The 23756-nt window shown below is 35.3% G+C and overlaps 1 protein-coding gene across 2 annotated transcripts; it reads right to left on the reverse strand.

The window, feature by feature from the left end:
• Positions 1 to 689: 689 nt before the first annotated feature.
• On the reverse strand, positions 690 to 16757 carry ROS4 (Acyl-CoA N-acyltransferase with RING/FYVE/PHD-type zinc finger protein). Of its 2 annotated transcripts, none has more exons than XM_047297975.2 (9): positions 16588 to 16757; positions 12277 to 14930; positions 8909 to 9032; positions 8470 to 8552; positions 2677 to 2918; positions 2456 to 2542; positions 2102 to 2201; positions 1761 to 1953; positions 690 to 1686 (listed from the first exon to the last, which is right to left on the reverse strand). In XM_047297975.2, the coding sequence occupies exons 2-9, from the start codon at positions 14758 to 14760 to the stop codon at positions 1055 to 1057; spliced, it is 3945 nt and encodes a 1314-aa protein (XP_047153931.1). In that variant the 5' UTR covers positions 14761 to 14930; positions 16588 to 16757; the 3' UTR covers positions 690 to 1054. The 2 variants fall into 2 exon arrangements, with proteins under 2 accessions (XP_047153931.1, XP_047153932.1); XM_047297976.2 differs by having other exon boundaries at positions 16477 to 16757.
• Between the last annotated feature and the right edge of the window lie 6999 nt (positions 16758 to 23756).

Below are 23756 nucleotides of genomic sequence, written 5' to 3' on the forward strand. Positions count from 1 at the left end.
CTGTTTATATATAAATCATTGAAAGATAAGTGAATTCAACAAGACTTTTTGTCTTTTGAAATATAAAACATAAAAAATACAACTCTTTTCTTCAACACTTAAATGCAAGGAGATGAATCTTTCAATTACCCATTTGTTTGAAAATTTTAATTAGAAATATCTTAAATATCTTCAACATTTAGAAATTTCAATTACCAATTTAGCTATCTATACAGGACAAAATATCTTTTACTTTATAGAGTATATAAAGAAATTATGGGGTATAAGAAGAAAGTGCCGCTAAAAAATAGCCCTAACTCCAGACCCGCAGCCTAGTTACCCACAAATTTGTGAGGCAGCTTCTTTCTGTACCTACATACATTTCAACCTGCACCCCATTGAGTTGTAAGATGAAATTATGGAAGGGCAAGAACACTCAGCTAATTTGTAACCGTGAGAAGATCTTAGTTATTAAATTCATAGATTAGATCCAAATTTAATTATGAGAATGTCCATAAATCACCAACATTAATAAATATCCATTCATAATTCCATAATCGTAAGTTGCTTTAGATTATCACATTCAATTAATCAAAGTTATAAAGGCTAGAATTCTTAATATTTCCAATTTATGCAATGGAAGCAGATAATTCATATTGCACCAAGCTGCAACAATATTTGCTACCGTTGTTGAGACTAGCCTTTACAAGTTAACAAGAAAATGTTAACTTTTTTCTTGATGCAGCTGAATGATTCTTTATGATAAGAATTGAAGGTGCATATATAAAGTGATTTGAGTAAACTAACGAGATCTGAGTAGCACAACCTTCATTCACATCTTATCTTCCTTACCAAGGCAAGACCAAAAAACATTTTTATTTGCATCCATCTTATGCTGCACACTAAGTCCCTAGCTACACACAATGGGTCACAATTTTAACTTATCTAGCCCTGTTGTCTAGAACCCATTTTATGCTTCCATATTTTGCAGTTAGTTTCCGTAAGATACCCTACACAGGTTTGTTATGAGCATCACAACATCTCTCTAAACATCTACTTTCTTTCAACTTCTGATTCAGCTTGCAGACTTTGAAAATGTTCCAAAAAAAGCTGTTTCATCATACATCACTGAGCATTCAATACTGGAATCCGTGTCAAAATTGCTGCCTAAAAATGTTTTGCAGGATAGATTTGAAAAATGGCCCTGCAAAGCATTTTCCTGACCCTCCCCTATTTTGATATTCGTGTCCTCCACAATCCTTATACTTGGTTCAGCACCATCTTGGATTGCACAAAAAGTCTCACTAGATTGCTGTACTGAATCACTTTCCATTTCCACTTTATTGCATGTTCTCAGTTCGCTCACATTGTTCTCTTCCATAGATTTCTCTGAGCCACCTGACACTGTTAAGTGGATGATCTCTTCCGTAAAACAGCTACTACTTATTTCTGTTGATTCTTTGGCTTCCAATGCAGTGTCAACAGGTTGTGTATTGTCTTTTCTGAGGGTATCACTGCCAGCTTCATAGTCTGACTGATTTTTACCGTCCACAGGTTCATGTTCTGACTTTGCTTCAACTTGATTGGTGGTAATGTTTGCAACATCTGGTAGAAATGAGTCAGTAATGGTCATTCCTTCAGAACTGATGCATACCTTGACGGATTCATCCGTTGCTTGAGTTGATTCATCACACAGTCCTGTTTCAACTGAAAAGAAAATTAAGTTTAGTTACGTATTTAACAATAATAGTACACTAAACAAAATACACTAAAAAAAATACCTTCAGTTTTCGTCTTCCTGTGTAACGGTTTCTCAAGAAACACTGTCCCGGGAAATATCATCATGTTAAACTTATTCAATCTTTTCCTTTCAACATCATCAACGGGTTTGAATCCAAAGCCCTTAGTCCATGTCTCAACCAAATCAGGAATGGCTGATACCACAAGCCTTTCCACCTTGAAAGATGTTAACATCTGCTAATGACAGATAAATTTAGAAACACAAAAGGCCAAAATGAAGTGTGGGAAAATTTCAAACTCAACAATTATAGGAAAAAGAAGTCACTAAGCGAAAAATCACTACAATTTGTTGAACAAATACAAGAAACTAGCCAAATTGTACCTCCTCGATAGCACTCACAAGGAGCCGGCACATTCCCTGGCGACGAAACCGACTGCAAGTAGCAATTAGAGGCATCTCTGCAACTGTGGTTCCATGCACCCTGTAAAAATGTAAATGAGATGAGAACAATGCAATAAAACAAGTATAGCATCTTATATAAATCAAACAAATGTAACTATAAATCAGCTGGAAGAGAAGCTTGAGCTTCCGTGAACGGCGTTTAAATAATTGCCTTTATAGATTAAAATAGCATCTAAACTACAACCACTTCACACAAAGATAAGAATAAACATTTACAAACATCAAATTCCACCATAAATTTCATAAGAAAAATATCTATATTTTAAATTTTACCTGATAGATGCTACAGATACTAACACATCCTGTTTTTCCAATACCATGGTGTAAAACCCTTGAAAATTCAGACGAGCAAACTCAGACCTGAACATCACTTGAAATAAAGCCTCTCAAATCAAAATGAAATTTAAAAAAGAGTACAAGGGGCAGGAGATTACTTAGACAGGTATAAAACTATAAATAAGGAAGCACACAAAATGAAGGGAAGAGGCACTAACCCCCAGTTGTATAAAACTTGAGGTATCATGTGGATGCCTGTTCTTGGATCAAGCATCGACACAAAACACTCCTCCATGATAGTAAGAGCAACTGCTAATTTCGTATTGCATACTGCCTTTAGGGCAAACCACTGTGCAGAATGAACTTTTTGGTCATCATGAATGCATCTAAGAAGCGTCCATGAGATGTCATCAGCAACTTGATTAACTAACCCCACCTGAGATTGGAGTCCAGTGTACACCTGCACAAACAAGAGTCTCGAGTCCTTGAATAAAGTCATGGGTAACATAATTAGGTTATTCAATTAGTGTGTACTTGACCTGATTGTTAACATAATAGGATTAGTATGTCCAAATACGATAACTGTTAGGAATCCGAGAATAATTTCCTAACCGTCTACCTCACTCACTGATACATACTCTCACACAACAAAAAGAATCAAATAATGGGTATATTATTCACTGTAACGAATAAAGAGAACACATGTAAGACGAGGGCCTAACCCCTCTCACCAGGTCCTGAAACAGGTCTATACAAATTATATTATTTTCTCTGCCCCCCAGAGTATAATGCGTTATTTCTTTTATACCCATACTTCCCGCCTTTTCCTAACTGCATACTCTCTTTTCTTTCTTCTCTCATAAACTATCTATCCAACTCCTAACATTACCCCCATCCTGAAAATCAACCTTGTCCCCAAGGTTGAATTCTGGAAACTGCTTGTTGCTCCATCCACCCTCCTTCATTCCCTTCTATCAGCACTTGCTCTCTTAACTCCTCTTCGAGTTGCTGTTGTCTTCTATTCAAAACACGTATTGGCCAGCAATGAAAACTTTCCATCTTGGTAATATTTAGTATGAGGGAAACTGGAAGAAAAATTAAAACATTGAAAAGCCCAAGATATCCCAGAAACTGAGCTGTACAAGCTTCACCACTCTTTCCATCACTATCCGGTAATTTCATGCGAATAAGAGTTATATAAACTGCATATAATCCCTAGAATGCTAGGGAGACCAAGAAGGTAAGAAGACTGGATGCGCTGCTTAAGATTGTGTTTGATGTGACTGTAATACTTCAATGACAAGTTAAAGGTGAGTTGAGCCAAAAACCAAAATGGGCAGATTAAAAAACTAACTTTGGCCACTCTACACCGACTCCACCGCCCTTTCTCATCAAACGGATGATCAACTTTTTCAATCACATTAACTTGATCATCAACCAACTTTTTCAATCACATTAACTTGATCATCAACCAATACCCTTGTCACTGCCTCAGTGTTAGGAATCTTTAGTAAGGCCTCAGGTGCTATTACTTCCCGCACCAAGGTCGGGTCCCCTCCGATTATCACTTCTCTTCCTCCTTGTTTGAAGGACATGGTCAACTTGTCCCAATTCGTCACTACCTCCCCCAACTTAGCTAGCCAATCCACTCCCAGAATCAGGTCGACACCCCCTAATTCAAAGACATGATACTGCTCTATAATCTCGACTCCTCCAATCTGTAACACTACCCCTATGTAACGACCTTGGGTTTGTTTCCTCTGTCCGTCCCCCAAACAGACCGAATGAGTCTAGCCTTTATCCACCTCCAGTTGAAACTCCTCAACCAACGCTTTGGATATAAAGTTGTGACTAGCGCCACTGTCAACCATGATCAACACCACCCTGTCCCCCAAACTCCCTTGAAGTTTCATGGTTCTCGGCTGCGTCAATCCTCCTGTCGAGAGAAAGGATAATTCTAGCCGCTTGTGTTCCACCTCTGCCTCGTTTTCTCCAGGGTCTTCCTCCTCATCCTCACCCAAAATCAACACCCTCAAGCTGCTTTCCGGACAACGGTGACTAGGGCCAAATTGTCTCCACACCTGAAACAACGTCCTTCTTCTCGTCTCTTGAGATATTCGTGATATGGAAGGTTTCGCACCCCTCTGCCCATGGTGTTGTTCCTCGTAGCACTCGCACCCCTCCCCGCAGTCTGTCCTGAGTTTCCATCTCTTCCCCCAGAGCCTACATTCTCCGTGTCGGCCGTCCGTCCCTCCGGATTGCGCATCAGTTCAACTCGGGTTATCGTCCCCGACGTTGTCCCCCCGATACCTATGGTCGATTCGCGCCTCCTCCCCAAGTCTTAGCTCCTCCCGATAGAACCTCCACATCTCTCGTGATTCGCATCGCCGTCATGAGTTCTTGCGGATAATGCGGTCGCACTCAATTCCTCACGTCTTCCTGTAAACCCCCAAGGAAATAGCCCAGGAGCTGCTCGTCCGTCACCCCGCTTGTTTGCCCCACCAAAATCTCGAAGTCTCTGATATACTCCTCAACCGTCTCAGTCTGACGGTTCGTCATGAGCCTTTCCAAAATCGAGCCCCAGTTCCTTTCCCCACATCTTCCGATCATCGCACATTTTAGCCCTTCTCGTGTGCGGTTTGTCGCTTTTTCCCGCCAAAACCGATACCAATAGCGATATATGCGATGCTAACCCTCTCTTCCTCCGTCACTCCTTATAACTCAAAGAAACCCTATGCCCAGTTGATCCAATTCAGAGGATCCACTCCATCAAATACGGGAAGCTCCACCTTCTTCCTCCAATGGAATTGTCCCTCCGTTCGATCCACCTCGCGCCCTCCGTTCTCACCCTCTCGCCTCGTCCTCCGCATACCGTTCACCGATGCTTGACTCCCATCCGATCCATCTTCGTGTTCGCGATTGCGATTCCCCAACATCCGCATGATTTCCTGAAGATCCTGGTGAATGGCCGCCGAGTCTTTTCTTATCGCTACGTTTTCAGCCTTCAGTCCATCTACTGCAATCTCTATCGCTTTGAGATGGTTCTCCACCACGTTTAGACGTCCTTCGTTTCTTCCCTCCATTACTCCGATCTCTCTCCGCAAGGATCTGGCAGGTCGGACCACTCTGTTAGGAACCGAGAATAATTTCCTAACCGTCTACCTCACTCACTAATACGCACTCTCACACAACAGAAAGAATCAAATATGGGAAAATTATTCACTGTAACGAATAAAGAGAACACATGTAAGACGAGGGCCTAACCCCTCTCACCAGGTCCTGTAACCGGTCTATCCAAATTATATCATTTTCTCTGCCCCCACAGTATAATGCGTTATTTCTTTTATACCCATACTTCCCGCCTTTTCCTAACTGCCTACTCTCTTTTCTTTCTTCTCTCATAAACTATCCAACTCCTAACAATAACACATTGTTATACCAATAACAATAGATTATTCATTGCCCACAGAAGAGAAAACAATATTGTTCCTAGCCCACAAAAAAATGTTAACTGAGACTACAGTGAAAAAAGAAATTCATGTTGTCCAGTAATATATTGTGCTAGAAACACACACGTTAACTAAAACCCAAAAAAAATCATACGAATAATGAACCCACCCTATTATTCTCCCATCAACTAGAGTATCCACATAGAGAAATCATAATTATTCAAATGTAAAACATTCCTTCTTCCTCGACTGAATATCCTAAGCTGTTGAATTTAAATGAGGATTTGAGAGAGGGAGAGGGGGAGAGCGAGGGAGAGGGAGAGGGAGAGGGAGAGAGAGAGAGAGAGAGAGAGAGAGAGAGAGAGAGAGAACGGAACATTTTAGGAAATGAGATTTTTTTAATTAAGTAAAATGAGTACTCAACTTATGCACACCATCCATATCTATAGACTCTAAAGTCTTGACAGATATAGTGGAGACTATTTCCAAGGCTATACTAATCAAGTCTACCTTCCTAAACACTAATTCCCAGGAAAACTAAAGCACTTTATCATGTGATCCAGAAACAAGCTATTTCCTATTTTACAAAATTTTACTATTTCCAACACTCCCATTCAAGCAGTCAATCCAAAGCTTACTAAGCTTTAAGCTTATTACAACAAAGATTTTTAATAGTAACATATCTTTTACCGAGAATAGGATTTTAACAATGGTGGCATGTGATCCATGTAGCCAACCTCTCCGAGAGAGATAAGGTTTTCATTGTTTAAATTATCGTATCAGATTGTAAAACACAATTGAAAAGGCAAGAGAGGGCTGCTGTAATGAAGTTAAACTGTGAACTGGGAGAGCCACTGGGCCAGGATAATTTATTAGGTATGTCACACTGCTAGACTACTTTTATATTTCTTCCCCTTAGGGATAGAAAGAGAAAAGAAGCTAAACAGAATGTCAACGCTTTGAAAAGTCACAGGGAACCAAAGCTTCCCCGATTTATATACTAAGTGATTCTATTGGATACAACTATGCCAACAAGTCTACATTACGTTACGTGGTTACTCATAGGGCTAGACTCTTCCACATCTATATGGGTTTAAAAAGCTATCCCATTTGTACCGCTTTTGGCAAACACTAGAGTCATGGATGTTTCTGTGTTATACTTCTCTCAATTATTATAACCATTAAATTATATTTGGACAGAAGAATTTGAAGGACATCACAATCACCTTATTAATTACCTCGAACTTTTGTTCAACTCAGACTAAATTTCAAATTTATTAATCTTAAACTTATGTGCCCGGAAAAAGCAACTTTTAGAAGCAACTTTTAGAATTTTATCTACCACTTATATAAACTTTAGGCTTAATTATTATTTTTGTCCAAATTTTTGTTGCTTTTATTCAATTTGGTCCCTTATTATTTTTTTCAATTAAGTCCCTTTGTATTAAATTGATTCAATTTAGTTCTTTCCTTATAAAGAGCATTAACATATTAATATGTTAATGCCACATATTAATATGTTAATGCCAGGTGACAGTAATAGTATTTTTTTTTTCTAATTTTTAATTATTTTCCCGATAATTTCTTGTATTCAATTCAATTTCTAAATTTAATTTTTAACTCGATTAAATCTTTTTTTTTTAAATCGAACAATTTTGTCCTTACCAAAACAAGACCAATATCCATGTTAAAATAATTTTTTAGAATTTATATATCAAATCACTACACCTAAATATTAAATTAAATTAATTTTTTTAATTTAAATTTAAACAAAAAAAATTATTGTAATTTTTAATATTTGAAAAATTAATATATATATATATATATATATATATATATATATATATATATATATATATATATATATATATATATATTTCATTTGTTATCTTATTTATAAATTTAATTCCTCTAAAAAAAGATAATATTCACATGAAATCTAAACAAAATTATTGATATATTTTACATCTTTTAACTTAATTTGTCTACTTAAATCATATTTATAACATAAATAATATTCTATTATAATTTTTCATAAAATAGAACAAGCTTTATAATTTACTTATTTTTATTGGTTTTTCAACTATATTTTGGATCGGGACAACATTGCTCGATTTTTTTAAAAAATGGGACAATTGTGTAAACAAATAAATATAAAAACTGAATTGAATACAAGACTATGCCTCATGACGCTACACTGACACTTTAGTGACACTATCATGTGAACACTTTAGTGACACTAACATGTGAACACTTTAGTGACACTAACATGTGAACACTTTAGTGACACTAACATGTGAACGCTAACATAAAGAACTAAATTGAATCTATTCAACACAAAATGAGACTTAATTGAACAAAAAAAAATTAAGGAAACCAAAGTGGCACACGGTTTGGAATATAAACAAAAGTTTCTTTGAACATCTTCAAATTATAGATAGTAAAATGACCAACTCACATTACAAGCCACTACACCATCGTGTAATATAACAAACAATTAGCTATTTCAAGAAATCTATTTCAAATGGAAGTCTAGAAATTTGAGAAATTGTTGTATAGTACCTCCTGACAACTCTGACCACAAAACCAAATGTCTGAGGCTGCTCCTTCTCTTGTTTCTCTATCTTTCAGGCATGTCTCGTGATCTATTTAGTACAAAGATCACAATAGTCAGACGGATCATTGAAGCATTACAAAAGGGAAAATAATGCATAGACTTCATATCAAAGAAATCTTCAGTCATGATCATTAACTTATTGTAATAAATATATAAATGCATGAGATCATGAAGCTCCCACTATTGTGGCATTTAACGAGACTCAGACACAATCATGACAATAATCAAACGAACAAATTGTTTATCCATTAAACAAATTACAGTATTTCAATTATTCAAACAAGAACAAATTATATAACTTGTTCTCTATCTACACCCTACAGGGTCTACAACCATGACATTGGTAATGTCATAATGCAACATGATCATACAGAGCATACTTACATTTATGTTCACACTGTGAACATTGTAACAAATCCTGCAGATCTGAAGTGTCTTTATCAATAACCAAATTTCCACATATCCTACAAGTGCAGTTTGCACAATACCAGTCACCATCTGGGATCTCCTGATGTACATAGGAAAAAAAAGATTGTATTATTCTTCTAAGGTACTTGATAGTAATCACATCAACAACAATAAGCACATCCACAAAAATACAAAGGACCTTGTTTATTGTTAAATACATCACATAAAAAGAAACAATACAGGAGCAACATAAATAAACAAATATAAACACTAATAACACACTAACACAAAGCAACCCATCCATACCATCAAACTACCTACTATATATAATATATAAAATCTGAACCACAAGTCGTGGAGTTGAAATGTTAGCCTGTAAATTTCCTTTGAGCCACATTAGCTTTTTGTATGTTCTCATGTCTCTGGTTACAATGGAGTCATTTTAAATGTAGGTGGAATATACTAATATGTTTTAATAATAAATAATTACCAAATAAATGAGATTCTCATGAAATGATTAATGAATAATTTTTTATTTATATTTTGTAATCCCTTGAGATGTTTGTACCAAGCTCTCGCTATTGATGGTATGGGTTCAAGAGCAACCTAATAAGCTACTGTTCGTGATTGCTACAATGCTTCTCCAAATTCCTCCGAGTTACAAAGGATCCTAGACATCTTGTTTGATAGTGATGGATTTAGAGACAATAAGGGAATAGTATAGTTTAGGTTGTTGTTAAGAAAGGCCTACATGAGTGTCCACAACTATCACACAATCAACATAGCGTATTTCAAATTGTTTCAATTTTTCTTTAGCATTTACACATTTAATTTCAATTGATTTATAATAAATATATTTTGATATGCAACTACCATCGTTTTTGTTTTGTAATGTCAACATTTTTGCTTAAGTGTCATGATAGGTTCCTGAATTGGGAACCTAATCAAAGACTCTCTCACTCACCAAGAAGACACAAGAAAGAGAGAAAACTGAATATTATTTCCAATAAGAGTGTCTCTACAGGAAGAATTCAGAGGCTTAACCCTCTTCACAGGTCATAACCTGTCTACAATCAATGTACTCAAAAACTCCCTTCTAACTATTCAATCAGACTATTTATACAATTCCTCTGCCTTCTATCCTAATCCCCTTTCCCATTATATCCAAATACCCTATATCCTAACATTACACCCCGATGCAGAACAACCTTGTCCTCAAGGTTGGAATCGGGAAGCTTGATCTCATGGTTCCTCTTCCTCATTGGGTTACCATATGAAGGGAACCCACTGGCTATGTCCTCCAATTCAAGTCAGGAGGCTTGGGTTCTGGTTCAGCCTCGCTCTCTTTTTCCTCTTCTTCGGCCAGTATCAACATTCTTAATCCCCTCTCTGGGCATCGATGGCCGGGGCTGAAAGACCTGCCGCATCGGAAGCATCTTCCCTCCTCTCGCCTCTTTACGAACTCCGAGTATGGTAGGTTGCAAGTATTCCTTTCTATTCCATCGCTAGTGGTTCTTGCGGTGCCGCCTCCTTGGGTCGCCCCTCTCCTTACGGACCCAACACTTTCGGCAGCCCCTCCCCGATTCTGCATGTCGCGTTGGGTTTCCACTTCCGCAACTACCCCCGCCATTCGTCCCCACGAACTCTGACTTTTGGATGCCGATCCTCCTCCCGTCGTCGCGACCGTGCATAATTTCTCCACATCCTGCGCGACTCTCATGGCCGTCATCAGGTCTTGGGGGTCGTGCAGCCTGACATGGTCGCCCACCTCCTCCCGGAGTCCTGCCATGAAGTAACCCAAAATCTGCTCCTCTGGAATCTGGGTCGTCTGTCCCACCAAGACTTCGAACTCTTTGACATAGTCCTCAACCGCCCCCACCTGCTTGATGGTAGATAGTCTCTCATATACCGTTCCCCGTGTTCCTCCTCCGAACCTAATCCCCAAAGCTCTCTTCAACCCCTCCCAAGAATGGTTCTTGGTTTTCTCCCTCCAAAATCGAAACCAACTTCCCGCATAACCCTCTATGCTAATGAAAGCTATTCTCCTCTCCCTTCTGCACCTCGAAAAATTTTTCTTCCCTACCAATCCAATTCCACGGTTCACCTCCTTCGAACACGGGTAGCTCCACCCGTTTCCTCCAGTTCGTCAGTCCGACTTGATTTCCCTCTCCTCTTCTTCCTCTCTCCCCGTCCGGTCCGCCATCGTTATCATTCATTGATGATTGGCTTCCCTCTTGGCGCTGGCTGTGTGGGTCACGATTGCAATCTCCTAGCATCTTCAGGATCGTTTAGATATCTTGGCGCATTGCTTCGTAGTTCTGTCTTAAGGCCCCTGTTTCATGCCTAAGAAAAACCGTATCAGCCTTCGTTTCTGCTATCGCAATTTCCACCGCCTCCAATTGTCCCTCTACCACCACCACTCTTCCCTCCATCGCACCCGAAATGTCGCCTCACCGATAGGGTAATCCGGCAGGTCGGACCAATTGATAGGTTCCTGAATTGGGAACCTAATCAAAGACTCTCAAACTCACCAAGAAGACACAAGAAAGAAAGAAAACTGAATATTATTTCCAGTAAGAGTGTCTGTACAGAAAGAATTCAGAGGCTTAACCCTCTTCACAGGTCATAACCTGTCTACAATCAATGTACTCAAAAACTCCCTTCTAACTATCCAATCAGTCTATTTATACAATTCCTCTGCCTTCTATCCTAATCCCCTTTTCCATTATATCCAAATACCCTATATCCTAACATGTCATCTCTTACATAAATCTAATAATTTTCAAAACAATCTTAACTCATGACTCAACCAAAAGCACATCTTTTTAACAATTTAATCTCACCCTATTTGCTTAAATATATTTTATAATTAAATAAAATACTACCAAATGTTTCCTACACAGTAAAAGATAAGATAACTCCTACTATTTTATGGCACTAATGCACAGGTGTATACTCACTGAAATTCTTTATCAAACCACAGCTAAACTAAGCACAAAGTTCGTTAATTCTTGGCTAAAAGCAATTAAATTACAGTGGACGCCCTTGATCATTTATTCATATTCACAGAAGTGAACTCACTTATAAAAAGTTCTAATTATCATATGCCACATTTTCAAGTAATCAGCTGAGTCAGAATAAACATTCCTAACTACAGCTCAGAAAGATTATACTGCAAGTACAGTTTGATGGAGGAACAGAACAACATGTTTATGCTAACGCAAAGACATATACAAACATACACACAGAGGAATGGCATAGGAGCCTGTTATATCAACCACTTATATTAGGATTTCCAAAACAAATAAAAGAAAAAAGCTTGCCTAGACCAAGAGCAGACAAACCTGAGCGGACAAACAAGCTGCGTGGAAAGTAGATGGACAATTATCACAACATATCAGCTCACCCCCTTCACCACATAACCCGCATGAATCATCATTTTTGTCATTATCTTCAGCCTGCACAGCTTGATTCAGACTTTTCCTGGCTTTGTATTCAGCTGACCAAGCTTGAAGGAGGCACAATGTAAAGGGCTCGCCAGACTCCATAAAAATATTCATGCAGGGGCGATTCAATGTAAACCCAGCATGCAACTTGAACTCAGATAATGTAAGCACCTTACCACAACATATACATATAATACCATCTTTGGTGATCCTACCATCCTTAATGACAACATTATCCTTAGCATTTCGGTATTGAATCACATCATTTAAAGATATGACCCCATTATCCATCAACCAGGACAATATTGTCCTTGAACCCAAATAAAACCTATTACAGTCCTTATTGTATTTCCCTCCATTACAGGGGTTCCTTGGCAGCAACCTGCAACGACCCTTTTGGCTTTTAAGTTTTCTCTGGCCCCTTGATTTGCAGGATTTAGCTCTAGAATTTCCCCGGATTGCCTTTGGCCCGAAGTCCTTATTCCTGAATATTGCAGACACCAATAAATCATCATCTTTAATTTGGCATCTGTTAGACCTATCCGTTCCAGTTACGGAGCAGTTTGTTTTCCTGATATTTCTCTGAATTGCACTGGCAGATGATAACTTTCTGCAGCTTCTTTTCCTTCCAGAATTGTCAATTAGATAATTCTTGACCTCTTCCAAACCACATGATTCACCATCTAGTGACTGCACCTGGTTAGTGACAGTTGAGCCCAGCATGTCACCATGGTAGGACATACTCATTCTAATTTCAGATACCCTTTTGCACTTCCTTCTCATTTTCTTTCTCAGAGTAAGATTAAAAACAGAATATGTGCTATCTTTCCCAGATGCAGGATCTACTAAAATTTTCCCACCCTCTTCCTCACTACATTCAGACTGTTGTATAGCCCTTGAGTCATGAGAATGAACCAGGCCATAGCTCACACTGGATGTGTTATTTTCTTCTGACATGTCCATTGGCTCATGTCCATTAATAATATTATCTGTTTCCTGATAGTTTTCTGAACTCTGCTTATGAAGACTTCTAGAATTTCTAATTTTGGCTTGACGAACAGAATTTACATTAGACCCTCCAGGTACCTGATTCAAATTTCCAGAGCTTGAATCAATGGGAGCACATGACACCTTATACTTACTAGAAACTAAACTCCAAGTTGCTTTCACTACCTCCCCCTTTTTCAGGGCACCAATCTTTCTATCAACAAATATAACCACTACAAAAGGATCCAAAAGCCACCATCGATAAGCCAACATTGCAGCAGGGTCTTCTGACTGCATCTTTGTTTTATCAACATTTATCAGTGCACTGGATAGATCAGACCAGAATTGACTAATATCAATCCACTCCTTATAATCTCTGCACATTAAATTGCTTTTTTCAACAGACAATAGCTCACCACATATTCTCCAAGCCTTTGTAAATTCCCGAATAGGCTTTCCCTTGGGAGTCCTATAAACTGACTCTGGATAACGCCTGCTCGGCCGTTGACGCTTCTCAATTGTCCATCCTGCCATAGTAAGCAACTGAACAATCTGAAACTGCAGCATAGTACGAGGGTCCTCTTCCTGTAGCGTTGAGGGTGAATTTGAGATGTCCACATTAGTCAATTCTGGCATTTCTTCAGGATTTAAAGGAGACCCAGACTTCTTCACAACAGTGATTGATGGACTAGTAACTACAAGCCTGCTCGCAAAGCTCTCCTGGGAAACAGGAGAAGCAGCTGCTTTACTTACAGACACTTCTTTTGCAATATGCCCGTCTGCTGTTGCTGTGTTAAAGTTTGTAACATCTACCTCATCCTTAACAGCCTGTTTATTTAAATTGTTACGGTTCAATAGATAACAACTAGATATCACACCATGTTTGGATGATTCAACCAACCGGAATGTAATTGGTTCTCTATCACAGCCTGTACTAGCACTAGACAGGTTAGAAACTGCTACTTTTGAGAGTCGTGATAAACTCAATTTTTTTTCTGAATCGGATCTACTAGAAGCAAGTTCATGCAGAGAAAATTTCATTCGTTTGACATTCACATCCTCGTCATTCTGTTCTTCACAAATGAAACTCTCTGGCAAACATCCAGGAGCAGCCTCTTTAGAATGCTCAATTACCATAAAGTTCCCCTCTTCAGGGTGTGTAAGTCTAGAAGACGAGGGATGCAATGCAACTGAGTTTTCGTTACTAGAGCAGAATGATTTAAATGTGTTTTTAGCAGATTCATGTTCAAAGCTGATAACTCCAGGAATAACACATTTCTGACCGGACTGAAAAATGTCATTACCAGAAAAGACCTCTGAAAAAATCTGTCTTTCTTCGTTAGATCCTTCAAAGTTATCATCAAACAAATCCTCTACTTCGTTGCTGATCAACATCTCTGCTGTTCAGATGCGATTTCACTATGCAGTTTCTGATGCTGGTCTACATGTTGGCACCGTTACAAAAAGCTAAACCAACATATGAAGCCATAAATTATTGGTTAACATACTTCGTCACTATTGACACCAATTAATAGAAAATGGTCTCCTGCTAAAGGCTTTAGAATCTGCAGAAGAAATTGAGATGTTATTAAATTGTCTTTGAAAATAAAAAGATTCAAAACAAACTTTACCTTCATAATTAAATTTCTGAAAGAAAGTATGCATGGAAGATATCATGCAACAACAATAAAAGAAATCGTGTAAGTGCATTTTTATTTATTGGTATCATTTTCCCTCAGAGTCATAGTTGCATTAAATACAAAACTGAAATGTAAATAAGGTGAAAGATTATCGGACAACAGCTACACATTCGATTTTGCACCCATGAGCATCCATCACAAGGATTCATTAAAAGATTCTTTATCTCTCTCCACTAAAATCCGAATATCCCATTATCTCATCTCATTAATAACAAAATGTAAAGTAAAACAAGGTGTGGGTAAACTGTATTTATAAACAAACAAAAAGCCACAAAAGTAATTAAGCATTTAAACACTAAATATGGAAGTTTTTAGTTTTGGAATAAGTTAACTTCCATCTTATCTTCTAGATATGGAACTATAAGTACTCTTTTGGTTTCATCAGCATGACTGCCTAACTGCCAAAGAAGACCAAGCAAAGCCAACAATATATTGTTTGCCCACAATTACATGTGTTTTTCATTGTTAATCCATGGCATAGGGTACAGAATATATTGACTTTCATGCAACAGTTTCTTCTAGAGAAATATTCTCCTCCGACAAAAACAGCATATCAAACTAAGGGATAAGGAATCAGAATTCAGAAATAATATACTTTTCACGTAACAATGATTTTCGACAGAGGGAGACTCATGTCTTCCAGTGCCATTTGCAGATCTAGTATTAGTGCTTCCATGAGTACCCTTCAAATTATTAACTATAAAAGCCTCATTAAAAACTTCTTCAAAATACTCATCATGGTTTCCCTTGTTAAAAAATTCAAGCTCAACATAGAAGTGATATAGAATGGTCTTTGACGACAAAAAATGACTAAACATTACATTCACAGAAACACACGACCAAATGCAATGTAAAGGTTGGGTTGAATCAAAATGCACATGGAATCCTCCAGTAGTTTATGCCTGGAAAGAACACAACTCCGTTTTTAAAAGAGAACGGTGAGGGAAACCAAAAGTTATCCAACTCAAAAAACTAAAATATTAAGAATACAAATTTTAATAACATTAAAATTTAATACACGCACACGTTATATGCTTTCAATCTAATAAATATTCTCATTTTCATTAAATACTAAATATTCCCTTCAATTAAAGCAGCAAATCACTTGAAAGAGACGCGGAACCCAGAATTCCGGGACAAAAGTGAAGCATAAAATCGACATGCATGAATCCAGAAGCAGCATTGGGACACAGAACAAACATCAGGTCCAGAAATGGATGACAGAACCGCAAATCCAGAGCACAAACCCTCATTCTCAACACAGATCACAACCTACCCTACCCATCCCAGACTCTCGAAAAAGAAATTCACAACTCATAATCAGAAACCACACACACAAAAAAAAAAATATTCATCAAAAAGACACGACCGAGAAACTCCTATAGGCGTAACAATGCCCAGAGCCACGCACCAGAGCAGCACAATCTCAGGCACAATTAGGGTTCCTTAAAATCACAGGAGCAATTGAACATTTCTGAGCATAAAAACAGAAATCGAAATCTTCCTTGACTTCATCCCTCACCTTCAACCCCACCAGAAATAAAAAGAGCTCTGAGAAACCCAACAATGCTACCACACTGCAAAAGATGGCAAACAGAAAGGAACAGCACTTTCTCTCTCTAGAACCCTGTTTCTCTCTCTAGGAGCATCTACCACAGCATGTGAGAGTTGTATCTATGTCATGGACTACTTACATGTACAGTTGTACCCTCTTTCATTGCCACTAGGCCTTGTCCATTTCTGCCCTTTTTTTTTAAAACCCTTTTGAATGAAGCACCTAAGCTCCCATTCTGATTCACTTCCTCTCTAAGCAAATGCCAAAATGGGCCCCCGTTAACGCATTTTCTTTCCATTTTTCCTAAATACAATTCTATCCAAGTATAACACACTTTCAACATAATAGCTAAAATTCAAAATAAAATTAAAACAACAGTCCTGTTAAAAATAGCATTTCAAGGTTTTGACAGTTAAATTAGGTGTCAAATTCATGATTCACCAGTTTCTTTTGTTCCTCTCCACTTCATATTATGAATAGCATTAAATGGTATTATTTATCAAATATGTGATTAATAATTTAATATAAGATATGTTGAGAGAGAGAGAGAGAGAGAGATTTATATTTAACTTCTCGCTATAAATATCTATGAATCATTAATTAAAAGGTCTATATTTAAAAGATACTATCTTTCATTAAATGTGAAGAACACCCTTTTCACAAGATTCAATTTTTAGTTGATTGAAGAGACATTGCGAGAGATGAACACATCTTCCTCTAGACATGCCAATATCGACCAAATGAAGCAAGTATTATTGGTGACACAAGGGAACAATTATGGGTGTGTTGATTTCCTCTTTCTCTTTGGCATTTCCCTCTTTATGGCAGCATATTTTGTTTTATGCAGTGTGTGTTGAAGGTACTTGTCTTGAGGAAGGGACACAGTGTTACTCTCACCAGTTCGGCTAGAGAGGGCCTAGAAGATTTTTCTGCTCCAAATAATACTATATATGATATCACTCATTCAACCCATGTTTTTCTTTTTCTCTCTTTTACCTACTGCTTTATTCCCTGCCTCCATCACATACACCCACGCACGTGTGTCACTTCTCATCATCTTCTTTGAGAGGCACGTAATAAATATCAAGGAAAGTTTTCTAGTTTTTTCTATGGTTGATGTTCATATCATGTTTACAAACTCTTAACGTGAGATCCTAATAGGTCTTTTCATGGAGATTTATAGAGAAACACATGGAACATGAGTTAAAATTTTATAAAAGAATCATATCAATTTTTTTTATGTTTATTTAATGTAAAACTTAGATTTATAATTAAGTTTCTAATAATATATCTATAAAGTTTTTCGTAAGAGAGCAAAAAACCATAATATTATTCCATAATTAATTACAAGACTTGATATTATAAAACAATGGAACTTGTGCCTAAAGCAAAGGTGATATAAAAAATAAGAAAATTAAATTAGAAACTTTATCTATGAATTTGGTATTTATTCATGATTTATTGTGAAGAAAGATGAGGATAGTGGTCCAAACAAAAAGTGGGGTTAATGATTTTCCTTGTTGAAACGGAAGCAGGAGTTGATATTATGGATTTGGCTGAAGAGACTGTGATGAGACCATTCAATTATAAATTTTAACATTTTTCACTTTTGAATATATCACTGGTACAGAAGATTCCATATTAATTTAATTTAAACAACACTAACTAAATGTTTATCATGAAGTCACATTTAAAAATATAATTTATTATCTGTGCAGAAGATAAATACGCCTTAATTATAAAAAAAAAAAAGACACTTTACACATCATTCTGCATTTATTGTTTTTTCGATGTAATGATGATTTTTGGGACCAGGACAACTCGTGAAGCAGTTTTCCAGATTTGGCAATTTCACGTACCATAATTGCGAAATTGACATTGAAGGAATGTTTTAAAGCCAAATAGTTATCATTTATTCAGTGAAATAAGCTAGTTAACTAATAGGTGGATAAATTATTCCATCCTTCCCAAAAATTTATTAAAATTAAAGTAACGTATAAAATGGGTTGAATTTAATTTAAATTTCAACTTAACACAATTAAATTTAGTTATATTAATGTAAATCACGTGGAGTTTACTTTTGTATTTAATAACTCAGGTCATATATTTAAAAATAAATATTTAGAATATTTTTTGATAGGTATAAGGCAAAAGAATACTTGCCTAAATAAATAAGATTAACGCAGTTCGCTTACTCTTCAAGCGTGAGCGATGATAGTAAAACGCAGTCGTGTTCGGATGAGAAAAAACGTGAGAAAAGACGAAGATGGATTTGCGAAATACTACGGTTTTTTATCACCTTCGACTTTAAAGAGATTTTGGGGGATTGTGACTGAAATGTCACATATATCCTCAACCTATTATACATTTTTCTGTATGTATATCAGCTTTTACTAGAAAATTGATTTTCAAAAGCTTCATAACCAATTCCAACATGTTAAAAACCTGAAGAAGAACAGTTGATAAACGTTTTTACTAGTGGTGTTCAAAGTCTATGTGCTCGGTTTCTTCCATTGACAACGAAGAGCAACTGCGGTTTCTTCCATTGACGACGACGAGCAATGTCTGAGGTGAGGTTAGTATTGTAGTATGTTGTTTGTCCAATTTTCTTGTTGTTGTTGAGTTCCAGGCTTGTAGATGAGGACGAAGAAGGTGTTGATGGCATGAAGAAGAAAGTGTGAAGTGGGATCGTGAAGTGGGATCTTTGTCTTAAGCTGGAGAAGACGATGAACAGTGGTTGATGACGAAATTGAAGGCAGGCTATTCGGTTCCATAGCTGTAGTATTCGGTTCCAAAGCTTCGAATCATTCACAAACGAGCTGTATCCGATTCCAGCTCATGAGTATTCGGTTCCCTTTGTCGCAGATCTCTCACAGCTTCGGCGTATTCGGTTCCCTCTTTGCCGTTTGTTCTCGCCTCCCTGCAGCAGGACCAAAATGTCAGCACTGTTATGGTCAACGTTAAGATCAACGAGAAAGTGAAGTGGAAGGTCGAAACTTGGGTCTCTGGAGGGTACCACATTTATGTTAACTGTCCCGCGTGTATTAGCTTAGCCGGAGATCGGAGCAATGCCGAAGGAGTGTAGTTTCACCTCTTGCAAAGTTGTAGCGTTGATGTGTAGAAGAGGTTTTCAGGTTTTGTTCAGCTGCTTCAACCATCTTTTTCACCAGTGTTTTATCTTCTTTTTTCCTCTTCTATTTGTTCTTAGTTTTGTATTTAAATTTTTTAGAAATTATTACTTGGATAAAGGTTACTTAAGGTATATATGAAATAACTATTCTATTCTCTACCTTAATTTCCACCATTTTTGTTTTCTTTTTTAGTGTCAAGAGAGCAAAAGTTACATATGACTACATTTCAAACATTTTGACATTTGTAGTCAATTTTTACGCGATATGTACACAAGTTTTTCTATTTATAATAAAGTTAATAAACGGCGTAATCATGGATAATAAACTTGGTTATTTTGGGTCTTTGAGTATTTGAAACTTATTTAACTAGCTAATTAATTAATTAATTAATCTTTGAGCTTAGTTTTGGATTCCCACTATACAAATTTTAAATACGTTAATATGGATACTATCTTATTTTAAATAAATAATGAAAATAAATAACTAAGTGATAAGTAAGGTCTATTGACTTGAAATCCATGGAAATTTTGGTGTATTTATATGTGTACTTGACCATGGTTCTCTTGAAGTTGGAGATTGCATCTTGGATCCTTTACTTCTATACGATTTCGTTTTCTGTCTATTGACAAGAGATTAGAATTTCATGAAAAAAATATGTTAATATGGATACAATCTCACTTCCATAACAAATAAATTCATACTATTTGGTATAAAATTATATTACAAATCAATATTACATTTAAAAATAAATTCATTTTACTAAATATTAATTTTGTTACAATTTATAAATAATTTTTAATTAACATTTCAATTTTTTACTCTTTATAAACTTTTTTACAATTAAATATAACATTAACAAATAACATTGTATATTACTTTAATAAATAGGGGCATTTTGGTAATCTTTATTTTTTACCAATTATACAAATTTTTGATATCTCTCACATCAATCAAATCCTACCCTAATTCTCACAAACTTTACTTTCAAATCTACTCTCAATTACTTTCAAATCTACTCAAACAAACAACAAAAACTTTACCCTCAAATCCCCTCAATCACTCTCCCCCAAATCACCTTCCACAAATCTACACAAATGAACAAACCATAACTTATGAAGCATTGACTGAAGGGGATAAATGTTTATGAAGTAAAATAATATCATAAACTAATGTAATTGTGTGTAGTTTTATTAGCATTATTGGACTGAGAAGAGGATAAAACTAATATAATGATTATTCTGCAATGCCTTGTTGAGATGAAAGATATATATAGTAAGTGGAAGAGATCTGAGATAAAAAAATATTATAAAGTAGAAAAACTAATGTGTTTAATCAAGACAAATAAGCGAATAAGAGTGGAAAGAGATTAAAAATGATAATAAAAAATCATTAATAAATAAAATGTTTAATAAAACAAATAAATTATTGATTCGTGTTAAAAGAATAAATTATTAATTGGTATATATAACACTTACCATGTGTATTGTTTATGCTAATAAATTGTTGTTTGTTTATGCTCATTTACATTAAACTGTGAGGGAAAAAATAGATGAGAAATGCTCTTGGAAGAACATAAATAAAAAGAATACATGTGACAAATTTGATTTTGTTGTTTTGTTGTTGCATGCAATATATATATATATATATATATATATATATATATATATATATATATATATATATATATATATATATATATATATAATTGAAGTTGCAATGAGAATGTAGATAACCAATCAAAATTTTAAGCTGCAATCTTTAGCAATTTTTAATAATTTTTAATGTATTTGAAAGTACAATCTTAATCGATGTGAGGTTACAATATTTGTATCAAAATAATATTTATTAATTGTTGGTATGAAGGGTTCATATAATCTTTGATCATTAGGTTCGAAATCTCATGTTTAATATCTATATATTTTCACGTTCGTGTGATGTGTTGTGTAAGTAATTTTTATAATTTTAATTAAATAAAAATATATACAATTTTGAATTTTATGATTCTCACATACTTACATATATAATTATTAATTATGAAGAAAAAATTTTTGTCTAAGTAAAAGAATTTATTTAGATCTATTGTTAGTTTTTCCAATAATTTTTTTCTTCTTTTACTTTTTTAATCTCTTAGATGAATTCTTAATGATATAGAAAATGATATATAAATTATTACTATAAGAAGTTTCCTCACGTCAAAGTCATGTTTGTTTTCTCTTTTGAAGAATGTAATTTTTGCTCTATATTTCAAGAACGTAACATTTTCACAAAAGTAAAAGAGTCTCTACTTTATGATATTTTACAAACTTCAATAAATACCAAAATGACCTTTTTGAAATGAGAAGAGATAAACTAATTTTAATAACTCTAAAATAATCCCTATAACTTTAATACATTTATATTTTAATAATCATCACATTAGAATCCTTACATCAAAATTATTCTTTAAATTACACGAACCAAATATTAAATTAATATAATTTAATATTCTTCAACTTAGTTCATGTGATGACTTAAAGATCTAAAACTAAACTTTAAGTGTGCGCCATTCATTAGAATTATTAAGTCATTATCCTTATATGAATTGAAATGACTGGATCACGACAGACAAAAGTCATGAATGACAAGATTCCTTCCATGTATCACATAATCAAACCAACTCAACATAACTTTAATCAATCTTATAACTTTCATATCTCTAAAAGAAACATAACATGTTACCACAATCAATAATACATGTATATAACTTAATGTGGATAACATAAATAAAGAGAAACATAACTTTAATTGAATTCACAAGTGTCATGACAATACAACCATAAAATTATACATATCCATACAGATAGTTAACATCATCATGTTAATATTGACTTATCCATAATGTTCATACTTGCCAATAAAAGTTTTTGGGCAGTAGTCCTTTAGTTAACTGATTTTCTATCATCAAATCAGTACCAATATGCTTAATCAACGTTTATACACTTCTTCTTTGACCAACAAGTACTTCAAATCCATGTGTTCAACACCCTTTAAGTACTTGTCATTTTTGGAGAAGAAGACGGTTCACTAGTGGAAAAATTGCTTTTTATGATACGTAAAAGTGACCTATTATGATAGGTAACCTGACATCATAGTTCAGGGCATCATAATAGGTCTGCGCATTTTATGACGTAGCAGAAAGTTGCATCATAATAGGTTCGGCGTATTATGACGTACTTTCTGTCACCTATCATAATAGGTCCAGTGTATTATGACAAATGCACACTTATCAGTCGTAATATAATGAATATATTATGATGTAGCTGGATTTACCTATCATAATATGTAGCGTTTTATGACATAAATTTGTTCACCTATCATAATATGTCGAATATATTATGACAAGTAATTGTTCACCTATCATAATATATGCTTTTCAGAAATAAGCTTTTATTACATACATTGTTCACTTATCATAAAAACTTGTTTTGTTAAAAAAAATCATTATTACTTTTGACATATCCAATCAATTTACAATTAATTTCATGTATTATCATCTCATCAATCAATTTATAATCAATATAACATGAAATCAACATATTCAATTAAATTATCATAATGAAATTCATTTCAAACATTAAATTGTCTAATAATATTTAATACATAATTTGTACATCAAACCATATATTAAATCCAAATATAACATTAACCTACACTACATTGTAGTAAAGTTTGTACAATTTACTAACACTTAAAATAAAAGAAGCCCACTTGGTTCTAATGTCTTCAATGTCTGGAGCTTCCATTGGAGATCAATCATTAAAGATCTACAAATAAAATAATTAAGTTAGAGCTTCAATATCTGAATTTTCTAATTGATAAAATAAAGATCCCCCTCCCAACAAATTGAAAAGATCCCATCTAATGGCACTCAACGAGACAAGGCAACTGGCAACAGTGTACGTGACATACATACTATATATAAACACTGCAGACAACAATATCATTTGCCAAAAACACTTTAAATTA

Source organism: Vigna umbellata, chromosome 6 (genome assembly GCF_029865625.1).
Source record: "Vigna umbellata cultivar VRB3 chromosome 6, Vumbellata_1.0, whole genome shotgun sequence".
Lineage (NCBI taxonomy): Eukaryota > Viridiplantae > Streptophyta > Magnoliopsida > Fabales > Fabaceae > Vigna > Vigna umbellata.